The sequence below is a fragment of the Thamnophis sirtalis genome, unplaced genomic scaffold (assembly GCF_051295495.1).
Source record: "Thamnophis sirtalis isolate CommonGarterSnake01/CBP01778 unplaced genomic scaffold, rThaSir2_p1.2 scaffold_14, whole genome shotgun sequence".
Classification (NCBI taxonomy): Eukaryota; Metazoa; Chordata; class Lepidosauria; order Squamata; family Natricidae; genus Thamnophis; species Thamnophis sirtalis.
In genome coordinates, this window is record NW_028261394.1 from 17,586,474 (window position 1) to 17,608,765 (window position 22,292).

At 43.9% G+C, this 22,292-nt stretch overlaps 1 protein-coding gene across 1 annotated transcript in view; it reads right to left on the bottom strand.

Moving 5' to 3' along the window:
* Window positions 1-20,070: 20,070 nt before the first annotated feature.
* The window catches only part of LOC148042719 (2-aminoethanethiol dioxygenase-like), a 28,346-nt gene continuing 26,124 nt past the window's right edge, over window positions 20,071-22,292 (bottom strand). The window contains exon 2 of the mRNA XM_087729254.1: window positions 20,071-20,723. Coding sequence (XP_087585380.1) covers window positions 20,071-20,723 — 653 coding nt within the window. The remainder of the gene's footprint in view (window positions 20,724-22,292) is intronic.

The following is a 22,292-nucleotide window of genomic DNA, read 5'->3' on the forward strand; positions in this document are numbered from 1 at the left end:
TATTGCATGTCTAGGAATTGCCCACATGGGTATCTTGTCATTTAATTTGTGTTGATATTTTTTCCAAACCCGCAGTAAAGCATTCCTGGATGCTTCTTTAGAAGAGAAGAGAAATGGAATAGAAATGGAATAGAAATGGAATAGAATAGGAATATGGGAATGAAGAATGGAACGGAGTAGAGTAGAGTAGAGTAGAGTAGAGTAGAGTAGAGTAGAGTAGAGTAGAATAGAATAGAATAGAATAGAATAGAATAGAATAGAATAGAATAGAATAGAATAGAATAGAATAGAATAGAATAGAATAGAATAGAATAGAATAGAATAGAATAGAATGTTATTCTATTGGAAGGGACCTTGGAAGTCTTCTAGTCCAACCCCCTGCCTAGGCAGGAAAGCCTACACCACTTCAGACAAATGCAAGTCCAACATCTTAAAAACTTCCAGTGTTGAAGCATTCACAACTTCTAGAGGCAACTTGTTCCACTGATTAATTGTTCTAACTGTCAGGAAATTTCTCCTTAGTTCTTTCTCTTTCTCTCCCCCCTTTCTTTTTAAATGAAAACAAAGCAAAGCAAAGCACTCTATCAGTGTTCTCCATTCAGGGATGGCAAATAATTGAATGGCGGGGATTTATAGCCAGCTAAAGGTGAATTGCTGATCGGAAAATATTCCCCCATCCCACCTCCATCATGCTTACAGTTGGGAAATGTTTTACCATTTAATAAACCTCTTGATTGTGAACAATCAAACTTCCCAAGCAGGCTGGACCTCTAATAATTCCAGTTTGAGGAGTCTGGGGTCTTTTGAAGTTGAAGAGACCCTGGACCAGAGTCAGTTGAAAAAAAAAGGAGGGAAGAACACTCCATAGCAAGGTTTCTCAACTTTAGCTACTTTAAGTCCGTGTGGACTTCAACTCCCAGCATTCTCCAGCCATCATGGCTGGCTGGAGAATTCTGGGAGCTGAAATCTACACATCTTAAAAGTTATCAAGGTTGAGCAATGCACTTCTAAAACAGATCAGCCTGGGGCTCCATTTCACCTAAGTGCTAGGCAGGAATGACTCCTGCTTTATTTTCTTCTTGTCCTCATTCAATTGTAACAAAAGAGGATTTGCTTTTGATTATTATTATTTTTATAATAAAAGGAGGAAAGCATTTCATTGCAATTCCCATAGGTGTAGCATGTCATTCCTGTTCTGATTTAATGAGAAGGAGGCTTGCAAGGTGTATTTCTGAATTGCTCTTTTTCACTGCGTGATCCTGTTTCTGATAATCAGTAACCCCTCAGGCTGGTCATTCAATCCCAAAGGAAGGCTGTATTCTGTTTAGCATAATGCAGAGGAGGGGAATGCACTCTGAGATTGAAGATTTATGGGTGTGTATGAAAGAGGGAGAGGGAGTGTCTGTCAACTCTGAAGCTGGCCTGACTGAGGCCATCTGTGAGGCATCACTGTGGCCACAATGGAGATTAGGGTTAGTGAGGGGGGCGGGGTAGAGACAGCTGGAGGGGAGGGCATTGTAGCCAAAACAAAATACTTTCCTCTGGGAACCAAGGATACCTCCACAGGTGGCTGAAGAGAGGAGGAGTAAAGTTTCCAAGCAACCAGACAGCCCCTTGATTAAACCTTGTCACTGGTTATTTGGGAAAAGGGGGGAAACTTTTATTTTTAATTAGGTGAAAACTGTGGGAACCTTTAGAGTCGGTTTTCACCAGTCCGATATATCCAATAAAACTGTTCTTTAAGGAATCTACGTGTCTTGGAGTTCTGTTTGCCATAAATACATTACTTGAAACCTTGATAGGGAGAGGGAGAAAGAGAGGGGGAGGGAGAGGGAGAGGGGGGAGGGAGAGGGAAAGAGATCAAGGAAGAGACACTTGTAGAAAGGAAAGTGAATGATGGCTATGAGTTAGAACAGTGGTCTCCAACCTTGGCAACTTTAAGACCTGTGGACTTCAACTCTCAGAGTTCCTCAGCCAGCAAAGCTGGAGACCACTGAGTTAGAGGGTTGAGGAATTATAAGAGTTCAACTCCACAAATCTTAAAGTTGCCAAGTTTGCAGACCCCTGCCCTGAGGCATTAATAGTAGTTTACATATCATCAGGGCTAGATTCACAAGCTTGTGTGGCCAGAACTATACAGAATAATAGGGACATGGTGGCTCAGTGGCTAAGACGCTGAGCTTGTTGATCAGAAAGGTCGGCAGTCTGGTGGTTCGAATCTCTAGCACAGCGTAACGGATTGAGCTCCCATTACTTGTCCCAGCTTCTGCAAACCTAGCAGTTCAAAACCATGTAAAAAATGCAAGTAGAAAAATAGGAGTCATGCCGGCCACACGACCACGGAGACGTCTTGGGACAGTGCTGGATGTTCAACTTAGAAACGGAAATGAGCACCGTCCCCTAGAGTCGAGAATAACTAGCACATATGTGTGTGGGGAACCTTTACCTTTACCTGTACAGAGCAATCTATTACAAGGACTGGGACAATCTCCTATAGAGCTAGTTTTGCCTAAATCTTCTCTGAAAAGTCTCTGTCAATGATCAAATCTGAAGGAGAAACTTTCAGATATCTTTCTGCATTTATGCCGGAACTGGGGAAACAAAAAAACAAAAAACAAAAAACGGTGCTGCCTCCTTGCTATTATCCATCACCTTTGTCAGATAAGTGTAAAATATATGCCATCTTGTGTTGGCAAGAGGATACAGCAGTGTTTGCATTTTCATCCCTGCGTCCGTTTCATTCTTTCCCTTTCTATATAGTTCAATATAAAAGTCATTTGGCAAGTTTTAATTAGATGGGAAAAAAGAAAAGTATTTCCAGAAGCCGAAAGGGAATAATAAAGTTGGAAGGAACTTTGGAGGTCTTCTAGCTCAACAAGAGTCTTTATACCATCCCAGACAAGTGGCTCTCCAGTCTCTTTCTGAAAGCCTCCAATGATGAAGCACCCACAATTTCTGGAGGCAAGCTGTTCCACTGGGTAATTGTCCTCACTATTAGAATGTTTCTCCTTAATTCTAGGTCACTTCTCTCCTTGGTTAGTTTCTATCCATTGCTACTTCCTTCTGGTTCTTTGGAAACTAGTTTGATTCCCCACCCCTCGTCTTTGTAGGAGCCCCTCAAATATTGAAAGACTGCTATCATGACATTCCTAGTCCTTCTCTTCACTAGACTAGCCATGCCCAGTTCCTGCAACCGTTCTTCCCATGTTTTATCCTCCAGTCCCCTAATCATCTTGGTTGCTCTTCTCTGCACTCTTACCTCAACATCTTTATTTGTAAAATGGTGACAAAAACTGGAGGCAGTACTGAAGCATCTTTTGAAGCCAGATCAGAGCAAGGTAGCATGCTTAATGTCTGAATAAGAAGAAAGAGAGAATAAAAATCCTGTGGATGCAAGGAAGTTGCTCATCACCATCCGCAAGCATTTCGTAACTCATTTGGAAAAGCTCGTGAAACATTACAGGCAGACAGGATAGCAATAAGACTTAGACTTATATACCGCTTTGCAGTGCTTTACAGCCCGCTCTAAGTGGTTTACAAAGTCAACCTCTTGCCCTCAATAATCTGGACCCACATTTTACCAACCTCGAAAGGACAGAAGGCTGAGTCAGCCTTGAGCCTGGTGAGATTTGAACTGCCAAATTGCAGGTAGCCGGCAGCCAGAAGTAGCCTGTAGTACTGCAATCTAACCACTGCACCATCACGGATAGCATTGCAGTTTGCCAAAGAAGTCAGCACAAGTTGTTATGACTACAATTAGGACGATTGCTAAGCAAGAGGGTTGTACAGTGAGTCATTCCTGATTTTATGTTCTTTTTGGCCACAGTTGTTAAGTGAATCATTGAAACTGTTAAGTGAATCTGTCTTCTTCCACTGGCTTTGCTTGTTGGAAGCTAGCTGGGAAGATCACAAATGGTGATCACATGACCTCCAGGATAGCAATAGCAATAACACTTAGACTTATATATCACTTCACAGTGTTCTTACAGTCCTCTCTAAGTGGGTTACAGAGTCAGCCTCTTGCCCCCAACAATCTGGGTCCTCATTTTACTCACTTCGGAAGGATGAAAGGCTGAGTCAACCTTGAGCCAGTCAGGATCAAACTCCTGGCAGTTGGCAGAGTCAGCCTGAAAAACAGCATTCTAACCACTGAACAATCACGGCGAGAGACAGACAGAGATGGGTAGGTAGGTGAGAGATAGAGAGACAGACAAATGCTAGATAGAGAGATATTAAAGAGATAAATAGCAATAGCACTTAGACTTACATACCGCTTCACAGTGCTTTTATAGCCCTCTCTAAGCCATTTACAGCCTCTTGCCCCCCAACAATCTGGGCCCTCATTTTACCCACCTCGGAAGGGGGGAAGGCTGAGTCAATCTTGAGCCTGGTGAGATTTGAACTGCCAAATTGCAGGCAGCAGAAGTAGCCTGCAGTACTGCACTCTAATCACTGTGCCACTGCTGCAGCAGTTCGAAGGACATGTCAGTTACCAAATGTTGGAATCTGGATCATGTGACCTTGGGGATGCTGCCAGAGTTGTAAGTGTAAAGACCACTCCTAAGTACTTTTTTCACTGCTGTTGTAACTTTAAAGAATCACTCAAACAAACATATAAGTCAAGAGCTGCCTGTTGTCAAGGTTCTGTGTGACGAATCCAAACAAGCAGGCACTGTTGAGCTGACCCAATCTCTTAACGCAAAACTTTATTGAGTACATCATTTTGGTAAAGAATGAAGCAAAACCAGTTCTGGGGAATTCCCAGGCAACTCAGTATAATTAAAGTATAGAATCCTCACATTCCTCTTCCCCCACCTATTTGTGTAGGTCACATTGTCCAATTAGGTGTCCAGGTGTTGTTGTGGGAAGATCTGGTGAACATCAGCTGTAATGACCTTGGTTCTCAAGAGACTGTTTCTTGTTATCGCCTGGAATACACATTCCAATCTCTGTCTCTCTCTCTGTCTCTCTTTGTCTCTGTCTGTATGTCTGTCTGTATGTATGTCTGTCTGTCTCTCTCTCTCCCTCTCTCCCTCTCTCTCTCTCTGTCTATCTGTCTCTCTCTTTCTCTCTCCCTCCATCCCTCTCCCCCCCTATTTTCTGGTCTGTTGGCAAGCTGCAAAGCAGTGAAAATGAAAGCAGTTTGAATGCATTTCGAAGCTTGACACCTAGATTATTAAATTCCAGGGAAATTTCTGTTCTAGAAATGCAAGCATTTTGTTTTCTACTGTCATTCTTTTTAAATTGCTGTTCAACCATTTTCCTGGTGCTCTTTCAATAAGTTTATTCCAAGCTTCTAAGTTCTGGTACATTATATGTCTTCTGTAGAGATCCAGCTGCTGAAGATTTTTTTTATTTAGTTAGTTAGTAAAGACTTTGAGGAATTTTAAATTGTGGGTTTGTCAGGCCTGGAAGTCATCTTTCACATTCAGGCCTGCCACATTTTCTGCTGTGGGAAAATGGGAGGGGGGGTTATATGAAGTATGGGAGATATATAGTCTAAATAACGTTCCTTTCTCACAGAGTCAAGGACATCTTTCCCTACACCTCGAGTGGTGTGACTGGGAGGCATCTCCAGTTGGGAGGGTGCTTGATTGGACCATGTGGTGGACATGTGGGTGCTGGGCAGGAATTTGAACTTTCACTTGGGTGGGGAAAACCTGGAACTTTCAGATTCGGGTTTTCCCAGATGTGCCAATAGGACATCTCTAATAAAGTGGAACTTTGAGAAAATTCAAACCTTGGAGTGTTCTTTTGTTGGGGGGGGGGTGTCTTACTTAGAACCCTGACAGGGTTTTTATTGCTGTACCCTGCTCAGAGTCACTGTGTGTGAATTGTGCAGGCATATAACATTACTTAATAAAAATAAATACAGATTTTTTTAAAAGTAAATAAGGAGACAGCTTCTAGAATTATCTTTATACTGAGAAATGCTTCTGGATACTTTGTAAGTTTTTTAATTCTTTTCACGGTGCTTGAACAACAGAGCAAAATTGTTAAATGTTGGTTTTCATTCTTCCGTTTATAATATTCCATTCTGGTTTCTCTCTTTGCAATTTTGAGGGGGAGGGGGAAATACTGCACGACAGAAGTTATATTGTAATGTCTTTTCCCAGGCATTCATAAAAGTGAAGCTTCTGTTCACCAAATAGATAGATAATTGCAGAGTAGAAAACCCTCACACATACATTAAGGTAGGAATTCACCAAGAACTACTTGATCAAAAGGCAGATGAGATATCAGAAGGGGATTTAATGAAGCTTTGAAACTGAGCAGGCCACATAGACCTTTTCAAAATTCTCCATCAAATCTGCAGGCAAAGAAGATGAGTGGAAGATCTCCCCAGCTTTCTCAAAGAGAAGAAAGGCATGGTCCCAAGGGAGAAGTGGCACCAAAATAACAGAGTTGGAAGGGACCTTGGAGGTCTTCTATTCCAGGCCCCTGCTCAAGCAGGAGACCCTCCACCATTTCAGACAAGTGGCTGCTCAGTGTCTCATTAAAAAGCAGTAACAGTGAAAGGGATCTTGGAGTCTTAGTAGACAACCAATTAAATATGAGCCAACAGTATGCAGTGGCTGCCAAAAAAGCCAATGCAATCCTAAACTGCATTAACAGAGAGATACAATCAAGATCACGTGAGGTACTAATACCTTTCTATAAAGCCTTAGTAAGACCACACCTGGAATACTGCATCCAGTTTTGGTCACCGCGCTATAAAAAAGATGTTGAGACTATAGAAAAAGTGCAGATGAGAGCAACCAGGGTGATGAGGGGACTGGAGGCTAAACATATGATGAACGGTTGCAGGAACTGGGCATGGCTAGTCTAGGGAAGAGAAATACCAGGAGAGATATGAGAGCAGTCTTCCAGTATTTGAGGGGCTGCCACAGAAAGGAAGGGGTCAAGCTATTTTCCAAAGCACCTGAAGTCCAAACAAGGAACAATGGATAGAAACTGATCAAGGAGTGATTCAATCTGGAAATAAGGATAAATTTCCTGACAGTGAGAGCAATCAACCCACAGAACAGAAGTTGACTTCAGAAGTTGTGGGAACTTCATCACCGGAAGCTTTCAAGAAGAGTTTGGACTGCCATTTGTCAGAAATGGTGTAGGGTCTCCTGCTTGGGTGTTGGGTTGGACTAATGACCTACAAGATCCCTTCCAACTCTGTTGTTATTCTGTTACCCTGTTATTTTGGTGGCACTTCTCCCTTGGGACCATACCTTTCTTCTCCTTGAGAAAACTGGGAGATCTTCCACTCATCTTCTTGAGTGCCTCCAGCAATGGAGCACTCAGAACTTTTGAAGGCCAGAAGTCCTCTGTTGAGATAAGAATAAAGTGTAGGAAGCCAACACATGCTAGAAAAAGATTTAGACTTTGAAAAAACACTGCTACTTCCTGAATAAAATGTGCAGGGACATCTCCCCTCCATTCATGGGGTTCTCGCCAAAATTGTCTCCTCCCTGAGCTGAAACTTTTTCTGAATCAAATTCCCTTTCCCTCAAATTAGACCACCCTGGGTGGAAACAGAAAGTGCTACAGATTTTTGCCTTGTACAACTGTGGAAGAAACTATATCAGGACATGCCAGTGGGCAATAAATATTTATGAGTGTCTCTGTTTAGAAAGATGAAGTGAGGTTATTATTCCAAGATGAAAAGAGAGACTCTAAGTCCCATTGTTTGGGTGCTTCGTGTTTCACCAAGGTGCGCTTTTAATATCTCTCAGCATAAAGATTTCAATTACTTCTGAGGGGAAATGGGACCCTCTCCTTTCCCAAGCATTTAGCATCCTGTTAATGATCATGATGAATCTAAACTCTCTGATATTCCATCTGACAGAAGGTCCCTTTTGGAGGCGATCAGCCGGATTCCATGGGAGACGGAGTTCCAGGAGGGATGAAGGCTACTGCTCTGTAATTTCAGATGATGGATTGGGCTTGATTAGTGATCCATTAAAGTGCTCCTGGAAAGTCTAAAGTTATGATCAGAGCACTCCGAAGTTAGGAAACAGGGAGGGGGGGAGAGAAGGCAGCTCATTAACAAGCTCTTATCTGACACATTTTAATTGCCAGCAAAGTAACCCAGTCTAATATTTCATAACATTAGAAGACACGTTGCTATGAAGAGACATTCGGCCAGAAGGGAAGTCATTCTGTGGATAGATGTGTTGGCGGGAGAAAAGAAGAGACATGGTGGGAGGGCAAAGCTTAGCTTGGGTGTGCTCAAATTTTGCAACACAATAGTCCCAGGGGTGGGCTTCAAAAATTTTAGCAAGGGGTTCTCTGCTTGGTTGCTGGGTGGGTGTGGCCATGATGGGCGTGGCCTAGTTGGCTTTCTGCACCATGCGGGGAGAGGCATTTTTGCCCTCCCTCGGCTCCGAGGCTTTCCTTGAGCTTCCAGGAGGACGAAAATGGCCTCCCCACGCTTCAGAGGCCCCGTGGAGGCTAAAAAATGGGCCTACTAGAAGTTTGGGAAGGCCAGAAATGGGTCCATTTCAAGCCTTCCCAAACTTTTGGTAGATCTGTTTTTTGCCCTCCTTGAGCTTCCATGTGCGCCCTGCACTTACAGGTATCCAAAATGGGCTGTGTGGGGACTCCTGGGAGGGAAGGAGAGGGAAAGGGTGGGACCAGCCAGGAGTGGGGTTTGTGGGTTCTCCAAACTGCACAGAATCTTAGCGAGAGGTTCTCCTGGACCCCTGCAAATTCCCAGTAGCCCACCCCTGAATAGTCCTCAATTCAAAACATCGGTTGTTTAGCGAGACAATTGCTCAGTGAGTTTTGCGCCATTTTAAGATTGTTCTTGCCACGTTCGTTTAAGCGAATCACTGCAGTTGTTGTGCTAGCAACACGGTTGTTAAGTGAATCTGGGTTCCCCACTGACTTTGCTTGTCAGAAGTGCATAAAAGTAGTTCACGTGACTCCGGAACACTGCGACCGTCATAAATGTGAGCCAGTTGCCAAGCGTCTGAATTTTGATCCCAGCACCATGGGTATGTTTCAACGGTCATAAGTGGGGAAAATAGTCACATTTTTTTCAGTGTCACTGCAACTTCAAACGGTCACTAAATGGTTGCAACTAAATGGATACCACTTACAAATGGTTGTAAGTTGAGAACCATCTATGCCTCGACCCCCAATATTTCCTATGATAACCCTTCCCATGAATAAAACCAATGGTGGGATTCAAATAATTTAACAACCAGTTCTCTGCCCTAATGATTTCTTCCATCAACCAGTTCACCAAACTGCTCAGAAAGTTAACCACTGGTTCTCCTGAAGTGGTGCAAACTGAATCCCACCACTGAATAAAACTAAATGAAAAAATAAAGCTGCATTAATCTGTGGGTTGTTTTGACTAATTACTTGGATGTCCAAGTAATTAGGTATCTTCCAAAACTTTCCTTACTTTATCTGTGCAAGTCTATGGAGGTTCTGTGGGGGAAACAAAACCTATTTACGGATTTTGATAGAATAGAATGGTTGTAAGTCAGGGTTAAACTGTGGAGTCCTTGGTGCGCTCTGAGCCTGGTAGTTTTCTGCAGATATTTCTTTAGAATAGCAGAGTTGGAAGGGATCTTGGAGATCTTCTATCCAACCCCCTGCCTGGGCAGGGAACCCTACACCACTTCAGACAAATGGTTATCCAACATCTTCTTTAAAACTTCCAGTGTTGGAGCATTCACAACTTCTGGAGGCAACTTCTGTTCCACTGATTAATTGTTCTAACTGTCAGGAAATTTCTCCTTAGTTCTAGGTTGCTATTCTCCTTGATTTCATCACCAAACTAGGTAATATCATCAGGATGACATTACCTAGTTTGGTAATGAAACATCTGCAAGAAAATCTGCTCCACCCTCAAACAAAATGAGGGATCAGAAATATATTTCTGCAAGCCATTGATGACATATTTGCAATTTCTTTCAACATAGCTGCCAGGAATAGTAAGTAGTATAGTATAGCCTTTATTGTCATTGTACATCATGTATACCATGAAATTGGTGAATTGGTTGAATTGGTTGAATGGTGCTTGCTTTCTCTGTCTCCCTCTAAAATCTATAGAAATCCAAAACTCATAACTATCAGAAATCTTTCATTGGTTTTCAAATGGAAAAGAAATGACACAGTCAGAGAAAAGGGGATTGACTTAATCTCCAAAGCACTTGAGAGCAGAGCAAGAAGTAATTGAGTGGTAAGTCCTTAAAGAGAAATCCAACCTGGAGCTAAGGACAAATTTCCTGACTGTGGGAACAACTAATCATTGAAATAGCTTAAATCTGGAAGATGTGGGTGCTCCATCACTCAAGGTTTTCAAAAAGAGATTGGACAGCCATTTGTCTGAAAGAGTATAGGATGTCCTGCTCAAGCAGGGGTTTGGACTAGAAGACCTCCAAGGTCCCTTCCAACTGTGTTATTCTTCATCCTGTAAGTCTTCCCTCTGCAATAGAGACTGGGCATTGCGTGCAAGAAGTTTCTGGTTAGTTCTGTAATGAATGATGATGGAGTCAGGAAGGAACATTTCTCCCACAGAGCAATTAGCAGTTAGACTTATATATCGCTTCATAGGGCTTTCAGCCCTCTCTAAGTGGTTTACAGAGTCAGCATATCGCCCCCACAGTCTGGGTCCTCATTTCACCCACCTCGGAAGGATGGAAACTTAAAGGAGCTTAAAGTCACTTTTCAAAATATATTTTGCCAGAAAATAAATAGATTTGGTGATCAGCTTTGCTTGATGTGAAAGAAAAAGCTGAGAAAGAAAAGAGAGCAATGGTAGACCCAAACAATTAACAAATGGGAGAGGAGTTTATCCCTTAAATAGCAGCTTGGTCCAACTTGCAAAAAGAAGAGATTAAGAACATTCCAACAAACTCCACCCTAGTGAACTTAAATTGTAAAAGAGGACTGGATGTTCTCATCACATTCTTTTCTCTCTCTCTCTCTGCTCATTTAGGACTTTATGAATGTCCTGGTCCTTCTAATAAAGTTTATTGCAAATTAGTTGAAGCCAATGTCTTATCCTTTATTGCCCTGCATGTACTTTATTCATATATAATTTTTACTAAGGGTTTTAATTACAATAGTAAAATTGAATACAAACAAAAAGAAAGAAGAATGGAAAGAATGAAAGATGCAAAGGAAAAGGGAAAAAATGGAAGGGAGGAAGGGAGAAGGAGGAGGAGGAGAAGGAGAGGGGGGAGAAGGAGGAGGAGGAGGAGGAGGAGGAGGAGGAGGAGGAGGAGGAGGAGGAGGAGGTGGTGGTGGTGGTGGTGGTGGTGGTGGTGGTGGTGGTGGTGGAGGCTTTATTGTCATTGTACATCATGTATAGAACAAAGTTGGTTTAGCCTCTACTGGTGCAATCCATAATAGGACAGCATAAAATGGGGAAAATTCACTCAACAGATGTCTCACTTAGCAACTGAAATTTTGGGCTCCATTGTGGCCGTAAGTCAAGTACTATCTGCATTGCATTCTGACTTCCCATTTTACCAACTAAAGCAGTGGCTAGAATGAAACACCCTTAGCGCTCTAAATAATTCTATTGTCATCTAAGATTTTTCTAGTTAACTTCGAGCTCTTTTTTATCCTTTTCTAGTATTTTGCAAATAAATAACACTTTAAGTGAGAAAAATCAAGTTAATCCTGTCGAACACTGCTTCTCTTTTTACGATGTGGCTGGATAATGTCTAATGGCTGCTTCGTTTTGCACAAATATTGAAGCTTCCTTCATTGCTCATGCAAGGCAGTTGAGAAATTTCAGTCCAGCTGAGATGGTAAAGTTAACATCAACGTGCTCATTTTAGACTAATATTCTCAAATTAAGTACCCAATGGCTTTAGTAGTTGGCTTGTTTAGCTCTTTTAATTTCCCCCAAAGTAAGTTATTGATTGCAGAGTGGATTGCATGGGAATTGAGCTGTCAATGCTCTAATGTTAATCTTTGGAGAAAAGCTGGTTTCTGGTCTGAAAGAGACAATGGGTAGACAGGCAGGAAACAGGAGGAAAGGAATATTCTGAAAAATTTAGAGCAGGAAACAGTAGGAATCTTCCCTATTTTAATATGTAACAGTAACATGCAAACACTATTAATTAAATTAGCAGCCTGTCCTCTCTTTTTTTGTCCACATAAATTAATCAGACTCCTCACTCCAGTATAGATTGATCAGTTAAAGGGTCACTTTTGCAATTCTTGGTGGTCTCTAAGTTTGGTTTTTTTTTGTTTCCTTGCAATGTTTCATGACCTAACTAGGTAACATCATCAGTGTTAGAAGGGGTTGGGATTTGCTCTCTGTTTATGTACAAGTGGCTTGCCCTGTCAATGTTCATTTATTTATTTATTCAATTTCTATATCCACCTGGGGGATATAAACTCTGGGATTGTGTTAGTGCACAAAAATTTTGGGACATGGTGTTTAGAGAAATTAGAGCACTGTTGAATGTAAATTTAGACCTGTCACCGAGGAGTGCATTACTGTTGCTGGTGCAAAAATAGGATATAAATGAAATAAAAAAGGAATTGATTGTAAATTTGATAATAGCAGCTAGATTAGTGATGGCTAAATATTGGGGACAAAATTGGGATTCTCAAAGAAATGAGCGGTTTAATGAAATTTGGAGTATGGCAACAAATGATAAATTAACAACAGAAGTTAAATTTTAAAAAGGGATGATTAAATCAAAGAATTATAATGAAATATGAGGAGACTTTATAAAAGCAGTGTTGGTGAAGAGCGAAGGGAATAAACATATCCAAGAATATACGTTGTTTTGGAGGGGATAAGGGCACAATTGGAATATATTGTATATCTTTTCGTTGTTGTAGATGAAGAAATTAAAAGGGGGGAAGGTATCTGGGGGTTGCACTGTAATATGTTTTTCCCTTTTTTCTTTTCCTTTTGTATTTATTATGTTTGTATTATTTGCATTTAATAAAAAATAAAAAAATGACTTTGGGTAGTTTACAATTCAGCAATTGTTAGCAGGAGCATCCTCGGTGTTTCCTTGATTATTGTTTGATTGTCTCGTAGTTCCTTGATTGGGGTATTGTTTTTGGCTTGATTGTTGGTCTGTTACTAACCCTGATGTTAATCCCTGCTTTTTCTGAGTGTTGTGGGATGGCAAGGGGGTGTTTTGATATTTTTGTCTCTAAGAGCTGGAAGCAGACTCGGATGAGGAGGAGGTTGGGGAGGAACTTGGACCAATTCTGGAGTCTGGGGAAGGCTCTGATGGATGCTCAGCGTTTGACACAGAGATAGAGCCAGGGCCGTCCGACATTTCCCAGCCACCGGAGAGGCAGCTGCCTTTGGAGGCTGAGTGAGGAGGAAGAACAGCTGGGGCCTGTTTCAGATGCACATATGCGCAGAGCAGTTAGGGGAGGGGAACAAGGGAGGACAAGGAGATGACTTGGGAAGCAAAGCACACGTGGACGCTGAATGGCCCCACCCTGGCTGGGGAATAAATAGAAGGAAAGGGGAGTGGTGGTCATAGGAGACAACAGTTCGTATTTCTGGAGATTTTGCTCATTGTGTTTCATGCATCAAAGACTGCTTGCCAAAACTTAATTTGCAGCCTTTAGGCTGGGAGCTCACGGCCTTGCAATTATTGCAAGGAACTGATAAGGTCTGTTACTGCGGTTAACTCTTTGAAGGACTATTGCCTGGACTTTCCGGTGAGTGAATGCAATTAATTCACAAGAGGTAAATAAAGAGGGGTTTTTCATGACAAGAAGTCTGTTTCTTGCTTCTGCTAAGGCTGGGTCAGGACACCAAGATGTGGTGGCCAAGTTCTTCCAGTCCTTCTCTAACACTAATCAAAATGAAATTAACCTTACAAAGAGGTTTCCTGCAATTAGATACCTTACTGATCTGCAGGGGGTCCTGTGACCCACCTAAAAGGGGGAAGAGCTTTGATTGTGTGGTTGTGTCTGTCATATGGACTGTTCCAACCTCCCCTGTAGAAACCTCCGCTGAAGTCAGGGGAGAACATTGACTGACCTTCTTAAGCAAAAGGTTCCAACATACACCAACCTTGGACCGCATCTTCCCACTTTGCTCCATTAACACTGATTTTTTTTCCTGAAGTATAATAGCATGCAGCAAAGAACACCAGAAAGAGGATTCTTTAAAAAATTATTTGGGGGAGGGGTGAAATTAATTCATGACATGAGTTTTGTAAGAAGGAAGGAAGGAAGGAAGGAAGGAAGGAAGGAAGGAAGGAAGGAAAGAGAAAGAGAAAGAAAGAGAGGGGGAGAGAGAGAATGAGAGAAAGAAAGAAAGATGGAAGGAAAGAGAAAGAAAGAGAGAGAGAAAGGAAGGAAGGAAGGAAAGAAAGAAAGAAAGAAAGAAAGAGAAAGAAAGAGAGAGAGAGAGAAAGGAAGGAAAGAAAGAAAGAGAAAGAAAGGGGAGAGAGTGAGAGAAAGAAAGAAGGAAGGAAGGAAAGAAAGAAAGAGAAAGAAAGAAAGGGGGAGAGAGAGATTGAGAGAAAGAAAGAAAGACAGAAGGAAGGAAAGAGAAAGAAAGAGAGAGAGAAAGGAAGGAAAGAAAGAAAGAGAAAGAAAGAGAGAGAGAGAGAAAGGAAGGAAAGAAAGAAAGAGAAAGAGGAGAGAATGAGAGAAAGAAAGAAAGAAAGAAAGAAAGAAAGAAAGAAAGAAAGAAAGAAGGAAGGAGGGAGGGAGGGAGGGAAGGAAGGAAGGAAGGAAAGAAAGAAAAAGAAAGAAAGAGAGAGAAAGGAAGGAAGGAAGAGTTTTGGATAAGAAGTCTTAAGGCAGGAACCCATTGCAGATTGGGGAATATTGGCAATAAATCTTTGCATCCATTCCAGGTGTATTTCTCCGCTAGCCTGTTATTCCTGAGAGTCCTTAACCAACGTTAAGACTTTAAAGACAATTTTCCTCCAATTGCTCAAGCTCATTCTGACCCCCTAACTATGATCTGTCATCGATTATTTTGCCACTTGAGAGTGGACTCTTTTACTCAGTGAGAGGGAGAGAAAGTGGGATCGCGCTCCCTTTTTCTCTCCATTCTTGGAGGTTTTTCACCCTATCGGGATGGTGGATATTTAGAGAATTGTGAAGAGTTTGGCTACGGAAGTCCCTCTGAAGTCTTGATCATCCCAGTAATGAACTTGGCCACTCTGTGTGACATCCTAGGAACTTGCCTTCAACTTTAACAATGGCTGAATGACACAATGGCAGGACAATGAGAAATCCTTAGGAGAAGGTCTTTGTTACAACTCACTGCATGCCGATAGTGGACACCCTGGATAATCAAGCTAGGAAGAAAATGAATCCAGCCTTAATGTGCCTCTAAATGTAAAAAGATCCATTTGGCTAATCAGCTTTATTGCTCACAAATTAGGAGCACTGAGAATGAGGTCCTACCAACACGGGAGGTGAGGTCAAGCTCCCCCATATGATTGGCACAACGATTATTCTAATTGTGTTATTACTTTTAATTGTGATGAGGGCTTCTAAGGCAACCATAAATAAGAGAAGTCACAGACGGACAAGCTTCCCTGGCCCTCCATCCCCCCGCCTTACACTGAAGGGGGCTTCGGCAGCATCTGAAAAGCTTCACGGACACAAAGTGAGCTTTCAGAGTATGACTTAAACTGCAACATTGCAAAGACAGGGGGGCAGAGGAGTCCTGAGAAACGAGAATATTATTAATGTTCTCATTAACAGGCTTTCTAATTTACTGCTGCGCTCTGATTAATGGCCAACCAGGCTCCCCGTGGATGGTCGATTTCAGACCCGGCACTCACACCCACGTCAGCTTGATCTTCAAATGGTTTACTGACAAGGAGCGAGACGGTCTCACCCTAAGGCAAGCAGAGGCATCTGTGCAACCCTACAAACCAATCAGAGGTGGGTTCCTACCAGTTTGCACCTATTCGGTTGAACCGGTTCATCAAATCTACCGAACCGGTTAGAAGAGGTTCCACCAGTGGACCCAGAAAGCAGGCCACAACTACAGAAGAGGTTCCAAAAAATTTTGAAACCCACCACTGAAACCAATCCAGGAGAGCAAGGACAAGGGAGAGATTTTAATCCAGAAGCAAAACCGAGCACAATGAGCTGTGGTGGCGCAGTGGTTAGGGTACAGTACTGCAGGGCTACTTCTGCTGACTGCTGGCTGACTGCAATTTGGCAGTTCGGATCTCACCAGGCTCAAGGTTGACTCAGCCTTCCATCCTTTTGAGGTCAGTAAAATGAGGACCCAGATTGTTGGGGGCAAGAGGCTGACTCTGTAACCCACTTAGAGAGGGATGTAAAGCACTGTGGAATGGTATTTAAGTCTAAGTGCTATTGCTCTGGCCCTTCCTTCCTTCCTTCTTTCCTTCCTTCCTTGCCAGTGGTTAGAATACAGTATAGAAGACTGACTCTGCCCACTTCCAGTAGTTCAACTCTCACCAGGCTCAGGGTTGACTCAGCCTTCCATCCTTCTGAGGTGGGTCAAATGAGGACCCAAATTGTTGGCAGCAAGAGGCTGACTCTATAAAACTGCTTAGAGAGCACTGTGTTGTTATTAGTTGCGAAGTCGTGTCCGACCTATTGTGACCCCATAGACAATGTTCCTCCAAGCCTTCCTGTCCTCTACCATCCTCTGGAGTCCACTTAAGCTCACGCCGACTGCTTCAGTGATTCCATCCAGCCACCTCATTCTCTGCCGTCCCCTTCTTCTTTTGCCCTCCATCTTTCCCAGCAGGAGGCTGTTCTCCAGGGAGTCCTTCCTTCTCATGAGGTGGCCAAAGTCTTTGAGTTTCCTCTTCAGGATCTGGCCTTCTAAAGAGCAGTCAGGGTTGATCTCCTCTAGGACTGACCATTTGGATCGCCTTGCAGTCCAAGGGACTCGCAGGAATCTTCTCCAGCACCAGAGTTCAAAGGACTCAATTCTTTGACGCTCAGCCTTCCTTATGGTCCAACCTTCACAGCCATCCATTGCAACTGGGAAAAACATAGCCTTGACTAGATGCACTTCTGTTGGCAGGGTGATGTCTCTGCTTTTTAGTAAGCTGTCTAGATTTGCCATAGCTTTCCTTAAAAGACGCTTGCTCCTGGGACGCTTAATGCTGGGAACGATGGAGGGCAAAAAAAGAAAGGGACAGCAGAGAATGAGGTGGATGGATGGAGTCACTGAAGCAATAGGCATGAGCTTAAATGGACTCCAGAGGATGGTAGAGGACAGGGAGGCCTGGAGGAATGTTGTCCATGGGGTACCAATGGGTCGGACACGATTTTGCAACTAACAACAACAATAAAATGGAACTTTGAGGAAACTCAAGCCTCGGAGTCTTCTTTTGTTAGTGGTCTTACTTAGAACCCTGACAATTGTCTTCTATTGGTAATCCACAGTGGGAGAGGACTTGAGGTCCCCAAGAGGTCCACCTACTGGCATTTCTCCTCACTATCAGACTCCTCCCATACCCTCTTCTGCTGATTACCTGCTAAGCCTAGATTTGTTTTTGCCCAGAATAAAAGGCAATTAAAATGTCACCCCTTCTCACCTGAGTCCTTCGGCCAAGAGCAAACAAAGTTTAGTTAGTTTAGTTTAGTTTATTAGTTTTGTATGCCGCCCACTCCCGGAGGACTCCGGGCGGCTTACAATAAAAAGGGAGGGGGGATAAATAAGACAATACAACAGTTTAAAAATTACACCAAGACTCATAATTGAAGTGGGGCTGGATACTTCAACAGCCCCAGGCCTGCCGGAACAGCCAAAGAAAGAAATTCCAGCGCTGGGTGTGAAATCTTAAAACATGGTATTGAAAACCCCTGGAATCTCCAATCATTGCTCTTAAGCGGCAATTTTAAATATTGGGGGGGGGGGGGAATTATTCAGTACATGGAGCATAATTATATGAATTGCATTTCATTAATGGAATTTTAGTATTCATTAAGTGCAAATTAAAAGACATTAGTTTTCATCCTGGTCTTATCTTACTTGTTGGAGGGTTGTCCCTCATAGAAGATATCTCAAAGATGGGAGGGGGGAAGAGGAACTGAAAAGGGCTCATACATGGGTGGGCTTCAAAAGTTTTAGCAAGGGGTTGTCTGCCTGGTTGCTGGGTGGGCGTGGCCATGGTGGGTCAGGCCTAGTTGGCCTCCTGCACCACAGTGGTGGTGGTGGTGGGGTGTTTTGGCCCTCTCTGGACTCTGGATGTTTTCTCAAACCTCTTGGAGGGCGCAAATGGCCTCACCAGGCTCTGGAGGGTCTTGGGAAATGGGTCCGTTTCCGGCCTTCCCGAACTTCCGGCCTTCCCAAACTACTGGCAGGTCTGTTTTTCACCCTCCCCAAGCCTCTGCGTGTGTCCTGCAGTTTACCTGCATCCAAAACGGGCCGCGTTGGGACTTCTGAGAGGGGAGGGGCACAGTGGGCAGGGCCAGCCAGCAGTGGGATTTGGGGGTTCTCTAGACTGCACAGAACCTTAACTAGAGGTTCTCCGGAACCCCTGCAAACCCCCAGCAGCCCTCCCCTGGCTTGTATTTCCCTACATATAGTATGGTATGGAGTAGGAGTATGAGTGGGAGTGGGAGTGGGAATGGGAATGGGATGGGATGGGATGGGATAGGATAGGATAGGAGCTGGAAGGGATCTTGGAGGTCTTCTAGACCATCCTCCTGCTCAAGCAAGAGAACCTATACCATTTCAGCTAAATGACTGTCAAGTCTCTTCTTAAAAATCTCCACTGATGGAGTGCCATTGATGCTTTTTTGTGTGCATGTGTGTTTGTTTGTGGATGGACACACACGTACATACCTTGTACCTCTTTCATCTCTGCAAGTCCCCTAGCTATCAGTAAAATCAAAGTCTTCCTCCTCCTCCCCCTCCTCTTGTTTCTTCTTCTTCTTCTTCTTCTTCTTCTTCTTCTTCTTCTTCTTCTTCTTCTTCTTCTTCTTCTTCTTCTTCTTCTTCTTCTTCATACAATACAATAGTAGAGTTCGAAGGGACCTTGGAGGTCTTCTAGCCCAACCCCCTGCCTAGGCAGGAAACCCTATACCATTTTAGACAAATGGCTATCCTACTACTACTACTATTACTACTACTACTACTACTACTACTACTACTACTACTACTACTACTATTACTACTACTACTACTACTACTACTACTTCACACCAGAACAACTAGACACAAGAACAGTTTTTCCCGGACACCACCACTCTGCTAAACAAATTCCCTCAACACTGTCAAACTATTTGCTAAGTCTGCACTACTATTAATCTTTTGATCATTCTTAACACCCATTTCCTCCCACTTATGACTTTATGACTACAACTTTATTGCTTGTATCCTTACAATTTCTCTTGATTGTTTCCTAATATGATTTGATTGCGTGTTTGTACCCAATTGTGAAGTACCCGTGGTTCGCTCATGAGGCCAATGTTGAGAAAAGACATGGACACGAGCTTTCTCGGGATGAGGCGACCCAGATTGGGGGTCTGGGAGCCCCTTTTATTGAGATAGGACAAAGGCAGGAGGAGCAATCAGCATGTGATTTAAAACAGCCTGTCAAACTATAATTGCTAACCTACTGCTCAGGGAAGTTCTGTCTATATATGGTCAAATCCTGGGCGTCGTTGGGTAAGGCACATCTAGAGCGAACTATCAGGATGTTATGTTATGAACTATCAGGATGTTATGTTATAAACTATCAGGATGTTATGGAGTTTGTTTTTTCCTGTGTGGTTCAGCGTGGCTGCGCATGTCCTGTTATGCACTGGGCCATGGGTGACCGCCACACCTACACAAGGAGTTATATGACAACATCTCCTACTTTTTTTTTTTTGTCAAAAAGACTTTTCCTCTTCGTCTGCCTCTTCATCTGACAGGGCTGTCAACAGTGCTTTTTGTTGCTGCAAAATAATTCGACTGGGAGTTTTAAAAAGAATAAAAAAGGGGGGAGTCAATCCATGATCTCAGAAATGCTGTTTTACACCCCCAAAGGAGGAGGGGGTCTTGAAAGTCCAGGCAGGACCCGGCGTTGAAACCCAGCAGAAAGTCCAGGTGGGCATCGTCCCCCTCGGCAGCCCCGCCGTCGAGGTAAGCCAAGGAGTCCGTCCGTCTTCCATCCTGGCTCAGGGGTAGACTCGGGGGCCCGGGTAAGGCTCCCTGTCACACCAGAAGTCAGGTCCCTGCGGGGTCTCCATCAGCCAGAGAGCACACGGAGGGCCGGTTGCGGGCGGGAGGCTCTGCCCATCGGCCAGTTGGTAGTAGTGGCAGTCTTGTCCGCGGGCCGGGTCATAGGGCGGCGCCAGGATGTCGAGGAAGGCGGCAGGCCCGGCACCCTCGGCCGCAATCTGGTGCAAGTTGTCCCGCTGCGGGGAGAGCAGGCAGGGCAGCGCGGAGGCCGTGGAGAGGCGGTGCGAGCAGAGCAAGGCGCGCAAGTGGCAAGGGCGGCCGGGGCAGGAGGCGGCCTCAGAGGCGGCGGCGGAAGCGGCGGCGGCGGGGGCGTCCTGGGGCTCCTCGGGCTGCTCGTTGAAGCAGGTGATGTGGAGGGTGCCGTAGAGGACCTTCAGCAGCCCCTGTATGCCCGGGTAGTCGTGCAGAGGGATGCAGGCACCGGCGCAGAGCACAAAGATGCCCATGCTGAAGCTCGCCGTCTCGCAGATGTGCGTGTAGCTGACGGGCAGCTTTTCCGGGGGTATGGGAAGTGGGCGATCTGCCGCTTGAGAGATTGCAATGGAGAATTTGATGATACCCGAAGCTCCTGCAGGTACGCAGTCTGAGCCTTTGAGAAGCCCGAGCCCATACTCACGATTTGGGAGGGTGCTCTGTTCGCTGATGGGCGGCCCTGGATGCGAGACTTTGCCCAGTCGGGGGTGAGTGAAGGGCGGGCGACACAGGTAATCACGTCAGGGTCACCAAATGTGAAGTACCCGTGGTTCGCTCATGAGGCCAATGTTGAGAAAAGACATGGACACAAGCTTTCTCGGGATGAGGCGACCCAGATTGGGGGTCTGGGAGCCCCTTTTATTGAGATAGGACAAAGGCAGGAGGAGCAATCAGCATGTGATTTAAAACAGCCTGTCAAACTACAATTGCTAACCTACTGCTCAGGGAAATTCTGTCTATATATGGTCAAATCCTGGGTGTCGTTGGGTAAGGCACATCAAGAGCAAACTATCAGGATGTTATGTTATGAACTATCAGGATGTTATGTTATAAACTATCAGGATGTTATGGAGTTTGTTTTTTCCTGTGTGGTTCAGCGTGGCTGCGCATGCCCTGTTATGCACTGGGCCATGGGTGACTGTCACACCTACACAAGGAGTTATATGACAACACCCAATGACTATCATTAAGTGTGGTACCTTATGATTCCTGATGAATATATCTTGTCTTTTTATGTACACTTAGAGCATCTGCACCAAAGACAAACTCCTTGTATGTCCAATCACACATCTACAATAAAGAATGCTATGCTATGCTATTCATTAGAGGCTTCCCATGTGCTGTTCTATTCTTCTTCCTGATTAAGTATGTTAGATGTAAAAGGAAGGAACATAAATTTAGTTTATTTGATCAAAATTAAATTAAGATATGTTGATATTTCTAGTAACACTCAGAGGACTTTCTGTTGACAACAGGACTGAAAAGACTATGCTTTATGGATATGTGTGTGTGTGTTTGTGTGTGTGTGTATACACACACACACACACACACACACATACATACACATACATACACATACACATACACATACACATACACATATATATATAAAGTTGGGATATGGGCTGAAAGGATAATTACTTATAAACTAAGAAGGTGTGAACACTTACAAAAACTCTTTATACTTATGATAAAGTTTGGAAATAATTTCCCTTCCCTTCCTTCCCTATTTCCCTGTGCCTTTCCTTCCCTTCCCTATCCCCCTCTGCCTGTTTCTTCTTCCTCCTCCTCCCCTCCTCCTCCTCCTCCTCCTTCTTCTTCTTCCTTTCTCTAATTTTGATCTTTTTGGCTCTCTACCTGCTGCCCAACCCACCTCATGATTTATTCTTTACCAGCTGAGAAGAGCAAATGGATTGCAAGGAGGGGGGTGAGTCAATGAGGGTGGGGGTGTTCCTATTTCCCCAGGCTTCTGATATTGGGACCAACATCTGGCTGTATTTTTAATAATGAGCTGCTCCTAATTGGAAGCTCTGCCGTCCGAGTGAACACCCCCACGCCGGCTACACTTGCTAATTAGGACTTTGCTCCATAATAAGCCTGTAACTCCGGCTTCCTTGAGCGATGATGAACTGCTGACGCAGCGATGGAAGCACACACCTCACTCCGCCGACGCAGCAAGACAGGT